We start from the raw sequence: 14,244 nt of genomic DNA on the forward strand, positions 1-14,244 counted from the left end.
GCTTTAAGGGTATTAAGTGTGTTGTCTTACACTCTTTTGACACACCTTTATAGCCTCTGTGTAGGTTGCGCTCCTCCTTTTGTGCAATTCAGATCAGATCATTGGCTGTCTGATAAGATACCTGTATATACTGTACTGGGTCAGAAAAGCAATGTCACTGCTCCAGGCATTCATAGTGGTGGATCTATAATGCAGCAGTTGTTCTGACCTTAACGGGACATAAATAATAGTGACAGATTCAGGCCAGTGTTAAGTTTCAATCTCTGAACTTGGTGGGAGTGCACCTCAGGCTGCTCAGAGTTGTCTGTAGTCAGTGTGCACATGTACAGAGATTTGCTAGTTTGCTGGTAGTTCTTCCTGAAGCTTCCACAGCTGTCCAAGCTGCATTGGGTTATGCAGTGACATCAGATCTTTTAAGGATTTTATTACTGTCTTATTGTTTCTATTTCTTTTATATGAACATCTTCGTTTAACTGTCAGTTGTGAGATGAATGAGTTGTTACATTTTGAAAAAATGAAAAGGCAAAAAAAAATAATTGTAAATAACACTCTAAAGAGATCTACTTAAATTGTACTGTACTTTCTAAAAAATCATTGAAAAAAATTCTACAATTTTGTAGATAACAGTACTTTTTGATTTATTAAAGTAAGATTCTTTTAACAACTGGAGTTGATTGAGTGTTTTACACTTTTTTTTCTGCGCTGGAGGCATTAAGCCACAGTGTGTAATAACTCCCTTATGATTACTGTGGTGTCTTGTGTACCAGTTCAAAAGAGAGAGAGAGAAAAAAAGAAATGTGTGAAGGAAATGGCACCTCTCCCACAGACGTTTATTACGCAGGTCAGTACTGACATTGACATTCTCAGTAACAATGACTCATCCAAAAAGAAAAAGGACATGTACACCATATGAAGTGTAGATTAAAAAGGTACAAAATCTGGTTCAATGTACTTCAGTGCTGATTAGCTGACACTGAAATTAATGTTGCTGTAAAAAAAAAAAAAGTTTCTGGGAATAAAGTTTTACAGTTAGTTTTTATGAAGACTGGGCGCGCACGACTTCCTCCAGTCTCATCATGCTGACATCATTTTCTTGAATCCCTTGTGGTCTTTATATTTATCCCGTCAAAGATGGTTTTTGTCCTATGTTCCATCTGGTCCTCCAGACTTACGGCATCTCATATTCTGATGTGGAATGTGCTGGAAAGAAAGCGGCGTGTTCCATTACTCTTCATGTCTCATCGTTGGTCCTGTAATGACTACTTTTACTGAAGCAGAACCTTTTTTTTTTTTTTTTAAACCAATTTAATTTATCACATTGTTGAAACTGATTCATTCTTAGAAGGAAATTACTGGAATAATTGAAAGGCACTGGATAGATAAGCATTAGCTGCTGACTTGTTTGTGGTGGTTTGTGTTCTTGTTGCTATTGTGTTTCTGAGCCACACAAGCCCAGCAGCTCTAACCTGAGGAATTCAGGAGCCTTGGCGATCATATTCTGGAAGTCCTCCAGCGACAGACGGCCGTTGTTGTCCATGTCGGCTTCGTTGAGCACCTTTTTGCACACCAAATCTACCTCGGCCTTTGACAGCTCGTTCCGCGTCAGCTTGTTCAGGGTTTTCTCCAGGTCTGACTTGCAAATGAAGTCGTCGTCGTTAAAGTCTTGGACGAGGAGAAGTGGGAATAATGCAACAGGTGAGGTGGCACAACAGTAGCCCATAAGCCGATTTGTATCACCCTTGTGGTGATGCAAGCAAGCTGTCATGGTTTGCCTGTGATCCACTCTGGGGTCCGGTTCTCTGTAATGCAGTTTGATTAAATGCATAACTGGCTTCGAAACTGCTCATTTATGTCGTCCTGCAGGAGTTCTCCTTTTGTTTACTGTCTGTAAATAATAAATGGAAACTTTCTCTTGACCCTTGGCAGCAATGGAGCATGTGCTGCTATGAAATGCCCTACTCTGATGGCATGTTTGATTAGATAGCCTGCTACACTTGTGCAAATGCACAAATAGTACCACTCACAGACGTAGACCCTGCTCTAACGACTCCTGCATTATTTACATCTGTCCTTAAAGCTCCGTCATCTGGCCTGTACAAGATTATCGCAATAGAAAGCCGATGATCTTTGCTACTGTACATGACTGTGCGTGTGACCTACACCAAGCTTAAATTTACAAATGCTACCTTACCGAATGTATTGCATCAGATAGGCTGTCAATGTATAGTGTTTAGTGCCATTTAAGAGGCTTGGTGTAGTGTTCATGCACTGTGAGTTTGGTTTTGAACTGTGCCAATACCAACCATAGATTTTAAAGGCATAATAAGCTTTTAGGTCCCTTGGTGCCATTTCACTCAGTACCGAGAACATGTCCAAGAAGTCATCCAAGGTCATATTTCCTTCTCCATCTTCAGAAAAGACCTCAGCGATCCTTTGTTTAAAAGGGTTATCCTAAACAGAATATCCAAGAACTGTAACAGTTAGATATGTAGTGGCACATCAGTTATTGTGCATTTTACTTGCAAGTCTCTGTGTTTTATGTTAAAAAGTAATTTTGGAATCCACACTTGCACTGCGCTTATGTCCATTATTAACCATGCTGCAGTTGTTAATGTCATAGTTTGTGACCAGATCTTTTGCATTTTGCAATTAGAACCAAACCCTTTAACCAGTCTTTTGAGGATCAGCACTTCCAGAACATGTATGCCAACCCTACTCTTCTATTACAGCATATGCTATTACTATATAATTACACTATAATCATGCCGTATAACTACATAATTATTTATGAAGAAACTGCTCCAGCCTGTAGTGAAAAAGAATCTGGAATTGTGAAAAACGAGTGGCTAAGTGACTGTGCGCAAGCGGTGTCTTCTCTGACAGCGACTGAGCCATGCGAGCGCTGCGTGAAGTGGAGTGTAATGGACTAGCATTTCAACAGAGTCTAAGACCCTCGGCTTTTCCTGCTTTCTCAAGTTCAGGGGCATCTGATGACACACAACCTCCCCAAGACTGCTATCAATTAGTAGGGAGTTCATAATTGATAAGGAACACGGACTGAGTTGCGAGCGCCGCGGGCGTCGGTTACCTTCAGCTCCGGCATGCTGCCAATAAACTCGTAAGGCACGCGCACATCTGGCTGATCGGTGTAGTCGAGCGGAACGAGATGCGGGGCCAAATCACGGTATCTGTGGAACAGCCTAGTGCAAAAGGCAGCGGTCGTTTAGACATGAGCGACATCAGGATGCGTGCTGGCAAATAGACACGTTAAGATAACAAGATCTCGGGCAACGTATCCTGACCCTAAATTTGAATAACGAAATATGCATGCATGTACACATAGGCCTGCTGAAAGATCAGTCACAGTGCAAGTAATGTTAAAGTAGACGTGCATCTTTAGCAACACCGCATGGGTCTCATGAGTCCACTACATTTCATGTAAAAGGGCTTTTAAAAGGTCTCTGTCGAGTATTGTATCACCCGTGCCTGGAGTTTTTCGTTTTCACGCTGTGTTGTGCAAGAAGATCTCATTTTAATGTCTACGGTGAACCTTCAGGTAAGAGTCTAATGTGAAGCATTACAAGAATACGTAGGTGACGGTCAGCTCTATCATGCAGCAAAAAGCGCAAAGGTTTTGTTAGCACTAACTCAGACTTGGATTAACCGGGACTATAAAATAAACCAATAATAATTACCTTAATATTTCTTTTCTGGTGAAATATGTACAGTACTGTAAATGAGAGAGAAAATAGGAATTATGCTACAAAAACAGAAAAGACGACTTCCGAAGTGCAGCTCGGACAAGTTGCAGAAGAATCTAGGTATCGCTTGTAAAGATATGTTAATATTATTTCCAAAAAGATCCACATTTTAATATGAAATAAAATCACTGAAAGTTTTAAGAGAAACAAGAGAATGGCATGAAACTGTTTCTAAATCTGCTAAACACACTTCTTTGTCAGTAAAACCTAACTGTCTTTAGTACCCTGTTGAGAAAATCTACTAGTAAAATGAATGTTAGGCCTACATTCAGGTACAACTCTCAAACACTTTAACAAACTGTCATTTTAGGGTTACATTCAGATTCTAGAAACAAGTTTAATAAGAACAAAAAAGTGTTACATGTGAATTCTTCGTAGGATCAGCAAATAGCTGATTTCTCCTAACGATCATAGTCCTGACCAACCTGGTATGCGTCCAGCTGCTGTGGTGTGAAAATGGTCTGTTTGTTCCCCATCGCCCCTATCCAAGATCCAGCCTCAGCGCCATGGGAAGGTTGGGCTCTAATACAGAAGAGCGTGAGCGAGTAGATATTTCAGATACGAAATGCACGGAACAATTGGCACTCGGCAAAACGCAGGGGATCGGGTGTCTGCCGGCGTGCTCTTCACGTGTCTCCATTATAATGGCGGCATTTCATCGTTTTCATCGCTCTGAATGGCAGGCTATTCTGGACGTGAATGCAGGCTGTCGGTCAGGAGGTGCGCCGGTGGCAGCGAGCCCCCGCTGAGAGCAGGGAGTCACGCCTCACCTGAGACTCAGGTTACACCCACTTACCTGGGGTTGCAACACAACGTGGGCTCAGCAAGATAAACCAGTAAACGTGAGAAACACTTAAATAAAAACTTAACGCAAGACTTTACTGAATTATTATAAAAGGCTGAGAACTTTCATGTTGTGGAGAAATACGCATCTGTAGATTTTGGAGTACAATAATGTAATACCGGTTGCTACCAGCAGGTGTCTAGTAATTGTTCAAGTGTGGGCTCTCTTTAACATTCCTGCCTCTATATCTCGCCTTCTCTCTCTCCCCCTGAGCACATGTGTGGTTGTCACTGAGCACATGTGTGGTTGTCACTGTGTTGTTCCTCCCTGCTGTCTCCCTGCCCTCGTGTTATGGCATATAAACTTGTTTCCTTGTGTGTAAGACGAATGGCATCCTATATGCTGAGCCCCGAGTATCGTCTGGCTCCGACTCGGAAGCCGCACACTTACCAAGAGGTTTATTCCATCGTGACACTTTGCCTTCATATTCTGGAGGCTGTTGCAGAGAAGCAGGCTATCGTGAACAATGATTAGCCTCTCAACCCTTTCATTGTGTACTGATAACACAAAATAGCAGAGGGAGCCAGGGAGACTACAGTACATTAAAAAAAATAATAATACCAAGGATTATTCTAGTAAGTCATTTGTATGAGCAGCTTTTAGATTCTTTTAACAGCTCTTAAAACCTCACATTACTGCACAATGAACTATCTACTGTTTCTAATGCTTTCCTAACTGGCTGGTGTAATATTTCCAACTGCGAAGGAATGAGTTGTTATCCACAACACACAAGGCTACATGCCTCCCCTCCCATTCTCTTTCTCTCTTTTCCATTTTTTTTCTACCAAAAGAAAGTTACACTTACACAGAAGACAGCGATCGGCAACACAATTCAAAGAACCTTAGTATTTTTAACCTAAGGGATGGAAAACTCAAATTAGTGATGCATATATCAATCTATATCAGTCAAGCACAGGTGAATTTGTGCATTTGGAAAATCCTAAGTAAATTATATGGTCTTTGAAAGTGCAAACCACACCTTCAGCCAAAAGGATGAGTGATCGAGAAACTGGTGAAGGGATGAAAGGACATGGGGAGTTCTGCATGCCTTCTGATTGTGCCAGAAATCCTTACAGCAGTCACGGGAGAGCATAGGACAAGGAGCGGTTAGGGCACCAACATTTAAGTTGTAGTAGGAGTATACTAACAGGTCTGAACACTAGGCTATAGATTTTTTTGGGGGGGGGGGGGGGTACAGTTTGTGATGTGTTATGCTATGTGTGATGATGGTGTCAACGGGGTAAATGTTGTGTAAACTGTTTAGATATTTCTAATATTGCATGAGTTCTTTTGTGTATTCAGGACGTGGATACACATTTTAAACATGGACACCTCCATGTAGGGTACTTGCTCCACGGAACATAAACTCTGCAAAGTTTCATTTGGCTGACTACAAAGCACTCTGATTCGTTAATCTCATGCGAGCTGCACTTTATAGAAAAACTAACACACAAAGAAAAACCCCAGAAACAAATAATCACTTTTATAAATACTGTTTGCTACTTTAAGGCGTTATAATTACTGCTCCTTTCAGTTACTTCCTCGCCAAAAAAAGAACTTGTTGCCCCTATACGGTAGGTGGCGATATAAACGCCCCATTCACGGTAAAACATTCGTTTCTCGGGAGAAGGTGAAATAGCGTTTCAGCCAAGTCCTCACAGCGTTAAAGTGCCAACCGATTAGATACCCTTCAGCAAATGGAGTCAAACGACGCAGGTAAATGACCCAGATAGGCCACTAGCCATTATCCGAGTATGTAGTTGCCTGGTGTTCAGTTTGTGTTGTCTGTTCGTCGAGGACAGCAACCCCGCTAATGTTTTGTTAGCAAGAACAAGGCCAAGTTAGCCGGAAAGCTAACCATAGCTAGCCAGCCTAATGTAGGGTAGGATTTTTCCTGGCTAGCCAGTTGCAGCAGTTGTTTCAAGCTCCGTCTGCCGTTTTCGATCACATATACGGCATAAAAGTGACTTTCATTCATGGTTGTTTACTTGAAAGATTTGCTAGATTTTGCTAAAGATACCTGCCCTCATCTAAATTGTGTTCGCATCTCAAGCGTTAGCTGACTTGGCAAGGGTTAGCTAGCGTAGCTAACCTGGATAACTATATGGTCGTAGAATAGATAGTCAGTTAACCTGCTTAGTACTGTGCTGTTCACGTTATAAATGACATCTGTGTTTATTTACTGCATGTGGTTGTTACGTTGGGGGATGTTTGCTAAGCAGATGTGCTCGTAATAAACAGCGCTGTCTAACGTGGACGGTACATCCCCTTTTAAGGTCGTGGAGGCTGGAAGAATAAGTTTGCTCAAAAGAGCAAGATTAACGTTATCATGCGGCAGGAAGAGCTGATAGCCCAGAAAAAGCGAGAGATAGAAGCAAAGATGGCCGAGCAAGCTAAACAGAACATGTCAGCTCCTAGCAAACCATTGCCACAAAGGTAAGTCACAAAGGTATCGTCTTCCCGTAACTGAAAAACTTTACGAGTTTTCTTGTGTGTCAGACCTGAATGCTTTTCAAAGATGCAATATGTTTTGTTTTTTTCTCAGCCCCCCGAGTTCACAGGGTCCAAGCTCAAACAAGTTTGTGAATGATGGGAGTTTCCTTCAGCAGTTTCTGCAGATGCAGAAGGAGAAATCCAACACAGACTCAGGTTTGAAAACTATTTTCACATTCATTAATTTGACAATTGGCTCGGAGCACTCTAGTCTTAACGCTACACATGAACCTCCATTCTGCTTTTATACTTGACTTGATTTGAATGATTCTTTGCAGTATGCAACAGTGACTCCAGAATCCACACGTCGTCGTCGTCGTCGTCGTCATCACCGTCATCATCATCATCATCATCGCAGAGCCCAGCGACAGCTGCCTCTCAGACCCAGAAGAAGAGCATTCTGGTTGGAAAACGTCCTGGTTTGGGTGTCAGCAGCATGCTCAGTCAGTTTAAGAGCTACTCACAGCCCAGAAAGTCCCTGCTTCAGATCCCACGGCCAAGTGTCTTTAGCTCCCCAGATGAGGACGAGGACGAGGAGGATGATGCCCCGTTTCTGGAAATCAAAGGTAGCCCAACGGCTTGACTTATGCCTTAAGTACTTTGTGATTTTGTCATTTATTATTTACATAATACATGTAGTTAATGTGGTCACTTGTCTGGGTCGGGTTCTCGGTCAATTTTCTCCAGCTTAAAGCTTTTGCCTTAATGATATCAGAACTCAGTGTAATGTTGGTAGGTAATAAAATGATCTCCATCCCCCTTTCTTTAATGCTCTGAGTAATGACATGTAGCATCAACCTAATCATTCTTTAACAACAAGAACAGTACATTGACTGAAGAATCTCTTTTATTAACATATGGGGATGATGACGCATAATGCGAACATGCGGTACGGCGAAAATGAAGTCTTTTAATAAGACTAATGCCAACCCAGCAGCTCAGTATCATAGTGGCAGTAACAGGGAATGGAGTATAAGTTCTGATAGAGGGACTTAATCTAGTGTTGCAGGAGAAAGTAACTAAGAGCTGGAACTGGGTCAATGTCCCAGGCGTTAAGATGGTGTTACTGCAGTGGGCTTGGAAGTGCAAGCGTTGCTACAGGAATGTTACTGCTGCCTAGTGGATCCTGTGCATCTCCTAGCACTGTGCTTCCCAAGTGCTGTCTCGCTAGTGTGCAGTTGTGAGTATGTGAGTTGTGCCGGAGTACTCATATCCTGCTTAGTTTCCCCCCCAGAGGATGAAGACTTGGGCCTCATCATCGACCGGATGGCTGCTTTCATAGCCGAAGGAGGCCCAGAGCTCGAGAGGAAAGCCGTGGAAGACTACAAGGACAATCCCGTCTTCTCGTAAGTCTCTGGAGGCAAAATGCGTTCGTTATGCGCTATGGGTTTTCTGCTAGTTCAAACTGGCTTTAAAGTGATATGGCTGTGTACTTCTCCTTGTGCTTCGGCTGCTGTCGTAGACATGCGATGTTTAAAATTTGTCCAGTTCCTTGGGTCTTCCCTGACAGCAGCTCTCTCTCCTCGCTCAGATTCTTGGTTGAAAAAGACAGCAAGGAATATCTGTACTTTCGCAAGAGAGTAGCTCAGCTGAGACAAGAGATCCATGCAAAAGATTCATCCACACGAGCTGATGGTAAGCGTTCCAATCTGTGCTGACGTTCTTGTACCCTCTGTACCAGTGCCAAAGGGCAATAACAACAACAGACAAATACAGCTGTCTCTATTTTAAAAAAAGTAGTAGTATCCTTTTTAGAACATTCCTGCCAGTTGCTATGGGTAACTGTTGCTAGGTGCAAAAAATCACCTTACTCCTGCCCCCCTCCCCCTCTTATTCCCCACCCTGCAGTAGACTGATAAGAGGCAGTTGAGTAGTAGTTTGAGTTGAATCCCAGTACTGACAGGCTGCTTAAAGTCTCCCCCTCAGTGGACGAGAGCACGAGGAAGGTGGCGGAGAAGCTGGCCCGCTTCGTGGCCGACGGAGGGCCAGAGGTGGAGGCCATCGCTACCAAGCACAACCACGACAACCCTGCCTTCCGGTGAGGCGTAAGCACAAGCGGTGGCCGTGTTTGTAAATGTGTTAATTGTGTCATAACCACTAGCACCTCCACCACATTCAGTGCAGCTGTACAATTAATATGGAACACCAGAAGAGAATTTACTTCCTGGTTTTGTGTGCCTTTGGGCAGTACAGAAGGTAGATCTGATTTGGCTGTTTCTAAAACAAATCTAAACAAGTGTATGTTGAAAATCTGGACTTTCGCGGTGAATGGTTAGATCTCAGGACATCGCGGTATCTTTCCGTTTACCAGCTTTCTCTACGATCACCAAAGCCCAGCTCACCGCTTCTACAAGGCCAAAGTGGAGGAGTACCGTCAATCCAAAAACAGCTCTACAGCGTCCCCTCATCTTGAACCTCTGCCGTCCTCCGAGCGGCTCGTGACCATGCTGCACAGCTCCGCCTCCAGCTCAGCCCGGGTGGAGCCTCGGGACCAGGAGGCGGGGCCTGCGAGCAGCAAACGGAAGAGGAAGAGCCGCTGGGGGGCTGAAGACGACAAAGTGGAGCTGCCCATCCCCCCGATTGTTGCCCCCGAGATGCCCACAGACCAGGAAACGGCGTCACTTTCTGGTGCGTTAAAAAAAAAAAAAAAATCTGCACGTCCTCTAACGAATGTCGAACAGATCTACTATATACACTGTACACACCTGTGCTGGGAGCTCACACAAATCGGTTATGTAGTATTCTTCGTATGTGTTGATGCACCTCATGTTTCCATGTGTAGTACACGGTCAGGGTCTGTGCACCTCTATCAGTATCATAATTAGATAAAAGAGCACAGAAATGATTGACATTACTGAGAGCACGCACAAAGGCCAGCATCAGAAGGCCAGTTTGTGCTGACGTGTAAATACAGACTCTGCCATCTGTTTGGAGCAGAGTGGTGTAGAGCAACAGACGTGCTTATGTGATTCTCATAAACTGGCATTTGTGTGTGCGCGTGTGTGGCGCTCTGGCTGAACGTATTGCAGCTCAGGAGCTGAGGGGACTGGGTTATAAGAAGGGGAAGCCAGTCGGTCTGGTTGGTGTCACTGAGCTGTCGGAGGACCAGAAAAAACAGCTCAAAGAACAGCAGGAAGTATGAATTGCACTACACTATAAGTACACACTACTGTACTAGACTATTAGAAACGCACAGTATTCTAGTATTCTACTACTTCTAGTACATTAACCTGTACATACTTAGACTTGAAATTGTATGGACTATTGACCATTTCACCAGTGAGTATGGTGTCTGTGTTAGTTATTGCAAGTGTGTGTGTGTGTGTGGATGCACATCAGATGCAGGAGATGTTCGATATGATCATGAAACACAAGCGAGCCATGCAGGAGATGCAGCTGATGTGGGAGAAGGCAGTGCGTGACCACCAGCACGAGTACGACAGCGATGAGGAGATCGACAGCCAGGCTGGCACCTGGGAACACAGACTCCGAAAGATGGAGATGGAGAAAACTAGAGGTCATTGTTCCATTAAGGAATACAGTATTGTTTGATCATTGTATTCAGTGCAGAAGGGAAAGAGTTACTTTAGCAATACATCCATTAAAAACACTTTAATAGTCCTCCGACTGAGAGCAGCGGCGACAGACAAACCTGAACCTGCGATTGTCGTTTCATATCCGTTTTCTGTTTTGTGGTTCATTTCCTCCGGAGCAGAGTGGGCGGAACAGCTGACTGAGATGGGAAAAGGGAAACATTTCATTGGTGACTTCCTGCCACCTGACGAGCTGGAGAAGTTCATGGAAACGTTTAAGGCTCTAAAGGTGATAGTGTGTGAAGGCACTCATTAAGCTCAGCACTGCCTCACACAAGTAGCAGGGGCTGGCTGCATTTAGATTTTTGTATTCTAACAATGCCACTAATATTTTTCTTCTATGTGATTCAAATTCCTGAGTCATGTTTATAGCTTGTCGTGGATATGTTTAAAAATTAGGAATTCAGAGAGATAACAGTGTTGTACATGGGTGCAAGTTTTTTTTTGTTTTTGTTTGTTTTTTCCTTAAAGATTATCTGGACATTGGGAGAAAGTGGAAATTAACATTTTGGTTTATAACCAAGGTTCAGACTAATACAATTACTGTGTCAGGATTCACAACGCATCCAAGAATAGGAGTTTGTATTTGGGCTCCAGTTCCTGTCTGCTTCTGCCGTTGTTGGCATTACAGCATCACACAGCAGCACTACCCCACCGCTCTACTTTGTGAATCCTCACTCCTGCTGGTCCAAATGTTGGGTCCAACCCTGGTTGATTTTCCACTACTGCTGTATTTGTGAATGTCTTTGAACATCTCATGCGGTGTTATTACAAATAAAGTCCGTTGGGGCTCACTCTGCACTGTGGCTCTGATCTGCAGGAGGGCAGGGACCCCGACTACTCGGAGTACAAGGAGTTCAAGCTGACAGTGGAGAACATCGGCTTTAAAATGCTGATGAAGATGGGCTGGAAGGAGGGAGAAGGTCTGGGCACGGAGGGCCAGGGCATCAAAACCCCCGTCAACAGGTGGTGATGAGCGTCAGCAGGAACTAACGTTTACTCTTAAACTGTCAGAGGGTGTTGGTAATAAGTGGCTTCTTTATACCTGCAGTCAGGAGTTCCTGAAATTGACAGACTAGTGCTAGCAAGTGCCTCTTTTTTCATGGCATTTTCTTTCAGTTTTCAACTTCAGTTCAATGTGACCATTAGTTCAACTCTGTCATATGACTATAAAGGACTCTAAAGGCTGGGCTTCTGCTTTGTTTCAGTTAAAGAAAAATTCTGCCAGTTTTACATATGATAAAAATATGCGTTGCCCTTTTAATCCTTACAACCCACTTAGCAAAAAGCAACCCACTTGATCTACTTTTCAGTATACTCCCAAACAGTGTGTATGTGTATGTGTGTGTGTGTGTGTGTGTGTGTGTGTGTGTGCGCGCAGAGGCACCACTGCAGTAGATGGTGCAGGATTTGGGGTGGACCGACCTGCTGAACTCTCTAAAAATGATGACGAGTACGATGCTTTCCGCAAGAGGATGATGCTGGCCTACCGTTTCAGACCAAACCCTCTGGTGTGTGATGCAGATTTAGTGGTAACACTCCTAAATGGGCTGAATCTGAAACAGATCTTCAGTCTTCAATTCTGGCCCCTGAATCTGAACAGTTAATGTAACTCTGGTATTTAATTCAATTCATGTCTGTCATTTACATAAACATACAGGACATTCATGCATTGAAATGTTTGTGAGGGGGATTATTCCTCTACAGCCACAATAACACTGGTACATGTAACTAATAACAAGATGACGACAATGTACTAAATGTACACAAAATATACAGAATATACAAAATGCACATAATATATACATTGTATATACAAATACAATATACATCTATTTAAATACAAACTGGCCAACCAGTAACTTTACCAGTGGTAAAAATCCAGGATTGAATTTAGATTCCAGGGCCAAAGGTGGACTACTTCTGCCTTATACAGTGACGTACACACAGCGTGAGCGGATGCGGTGCAGGAGACCCTGCTGCTCTGTGAGCCGTGTTCGTTTTTTGTTTTTTTTTGTGAATATTTGTGGCAAAGTCACTGATGATTAATTCAGAGTGAGGTCTAGCACTACCACCCCCTTGAATGTGGGCCCCCACAGCCAGGCTGCATATGGGCAGCGTAGTAGACTAAGAGTTAACGGACAGGGGAGGAAGAGCAGAGAGCTCATCTACGCTGCAGAGTGGGACATCTTGGCAACTGAAAACATCTTTAATCTACTGTAAATAAATAATATTTCTCCTTTGGAGACTATGAGGCTACTATAAGATTATTGAACTGATTTCTTATACCTTTGAGTACAACTATGGGTAGGTTAAAATAAGAAGAAAACAAGAAAAAAAAAATCTGCCAGTATTTGTAAGAATTTTACTTGGTAAAATTGCTTAATATAATGGAGAAGATTGTGGCTAGCTAATTGAGCAGCCGACACGTGCAGCTTTTTGGTGCTGTGCTATCTGGCAAACAAAAGCAGTGAGGTGTCCGAGTTAAAGATCGCCAGAAAATTAAATTAAAGATACTGAGGAAATGAAAGCATGTAGTCTTATGTCAGCAGCCTTACTTATAGTTCTGGAGAGTGGTGTTGCTCACCACAGAATCTCATGTGGGTGAGCTAGTTACAGGGCAGCCCTGGTGCCACATGCTGAATCGTGGGGGGGACCAGTGATATCCACAGTGTGACCTGCCAGGTGCCAAGATAACTGAAGCATTCTAAATTTATCCAGCATGTTAAATTCAGGGTAATGCATGTATTATAACAGGACAAAAAAAACAAAAACAAAAACAGTGACTATCTAGTATGTCGGGTGGTCTTGTAGTGGCTGTAGAAATGTACTTGCTCTAGTCTCTCCCAAATCAAATTCCTGGGTTATTCCTGCAGGGAAATTTAGGAATGTTGTTCTTCTGAGTAAACTCATAAGGGCCATGTGACTCACTAGGGCTAGGATTTGTAAACAGAATGCTGAGGAAAATGTATTCGTACTGCCCTGATTTTTAATACTTCTTTCTCTCCGCCTCTTTCTCACCAGAATAATCCAAGGAGACCATACTACTGAAGAGGTCATTGGGTGTACTATACTGTTCATTTCTTTTGATCTTGTCTGACATCTTTTTGTGGGTGTACAGCTTAAAATGCACTCCTTGATATTGCAAAGTCAGTCTTGCTCAACTGGTTTTTAGTGACATATAGTGCAGATTTTACCATTTCCCCTCGAGGCATTTTAAGATTCATCATCGTGGATACACTCAAGATTAAGGTTAAAGCTCTTAGCTGGTTGTGCATTTTCCCTACATTTCAACAGAAACCTCACAAAACTTTCAAGTTGCACTAATTATCTTGACAGTATGTGAACTCACTACAATGGAGGAAAAAAAACCGTTTTCTCTCTGTTGTAAAACACCTAACGTTCTGTAGACATTGAATAAAAATTTCATTGGTCCTCAAATAGCTGTGTGCATGTGTTTTTGCTTTCTTTCAAGATCCTGTTTGGCACATTTATGGATTTGTTTGCTACATATGTACAGTACAGGTGGATGGAAGACCTAAGTATTATTTTT

At 42.9% G+C, this 14,244-nt stretch overlaps 2 protein-coding genes across 3 annotated transcripts; one reads left to right on the forward strand and one right to left on the reverse strand.

Moving 5' to 3' along the window:
• Positions 1-844: 844 nt before the first annotated feature.
• cib3 (calcium and integrin binding family member 3) lies at positions 845-4,237 on the reverse strand. The gene is made up of 6 exons (XM_027018921.2): positions 4,187-4,237; positions 3,696-3,730; positions 3,089-3,200; positions 2,304-2,451; positions 1,467-1,662; positions 845-1,200 (listed from the first exon to the last, which is right to left on the reverse strand). The coding sequence occupies exons 1-6, from the start codon at positions 4,235-4,237 to the stop codon at positions 1,179-1,181; spliced, it is 564 nt and encodes a 187-aa protein (XP_026874722.1). The 3' UTR covers positions 845-1,178.
• Positions 4,238-6,217: 1,980 nt separating this feature from the next.
• sugp1 (SURP and G patch domain containing 1) lies at positions 6,218-14,146 on the forward strand. 2 transcript variants are annotated; one of them, XM_027018903.2, is made up of 14 exons: positions 6,218-6,321; positions 6,882-7,041; positions 7,151-7,254; positions 7,377-7,664; positions 8,321-8,444; positions 8,630-8,733; positions 9,013-9,136; positions 9,410-9,726; positions 10,128-10,234; positions 10,438-10,615; positions 10,814-10,920; positions 11,512-11,657; positions 12,073-12,202; positions 13,716-14,146. In XM_027018903.2, exons 1-14 carry the CDS (start codon positions 6,303-6,305, stop codon positions 13,740-13,742), a joined length of 1,935 nt encoding a protein of 644 aa, XP_026874704.2. In that variant the 5' UTR covers positions 6,218-6,302; the 3' UTR covers positions 13,743-14,146. The 2 variants fall into 2 exon arrangements, with proteins under 2 accessions (XP_026874704.2, XP_026874705.2); XM_027018904.2 differs by having other exon boundaries at positions 9,431-9,726.
• Positions 14,147-14,244: the final 98 nt, after the last annotated feature.

Source organism: Electrophorus electricus, chromosome 7 (assembly GCF_013358815.1).
Source record: "Electrophorus electricus isolate fEleEle1 chromosome 7, fEleEle1.pri, whole genome shotgun sequence".
In the NCBI taxonomy this organism is placed as follows: domain Eukaryota; kingdom Metazoa; phylum Chordata; class Actinopteri; order Gymnotiformes; family Gymnotidae; genus Electrophorus; species Electrophorus electricus.

Bases quoted from the DNA above. Each gene is read 5' to 3' on its own strand.
- sugp1 (XM_027018903.2), top strand. The intron at 9,137-9,409 runs GTGAGGCGTAAG...TCCGTTTACCAG, and splicing joins CACGACAACCCTGCCTTCCG to CTTTCTCTACGATCACCAAA. The intron at 12,203-13,715 runs GTGTGTGATGCA...CTTTCTCACCAG, and splicing joins GTTTCAGACCAAACCCTCTG to AATAATCCAAGGAGACCATA.
- cib3 (XM_027018921.2), bottom strand. From the start codon at position 4,237: ATGGGGAACAAACAGACCATTTTCACACCACAGCAGCTGGACGCATAC. The intron at 2,452-3,088 runs GTAACCGACGCC...TATTCTGTTTAG, and splicing joins GCAGCATGCCGGAGCTGAAG to GATAACCCTTTTAAACAAAG. The intron at 1,663-2,303 runs GTTGGTATTGGC...TCCTCGTCCAAG, and splicing joins TTATGCCTTTAAAATCTATG to ACTTTAACGACGACGACTTC.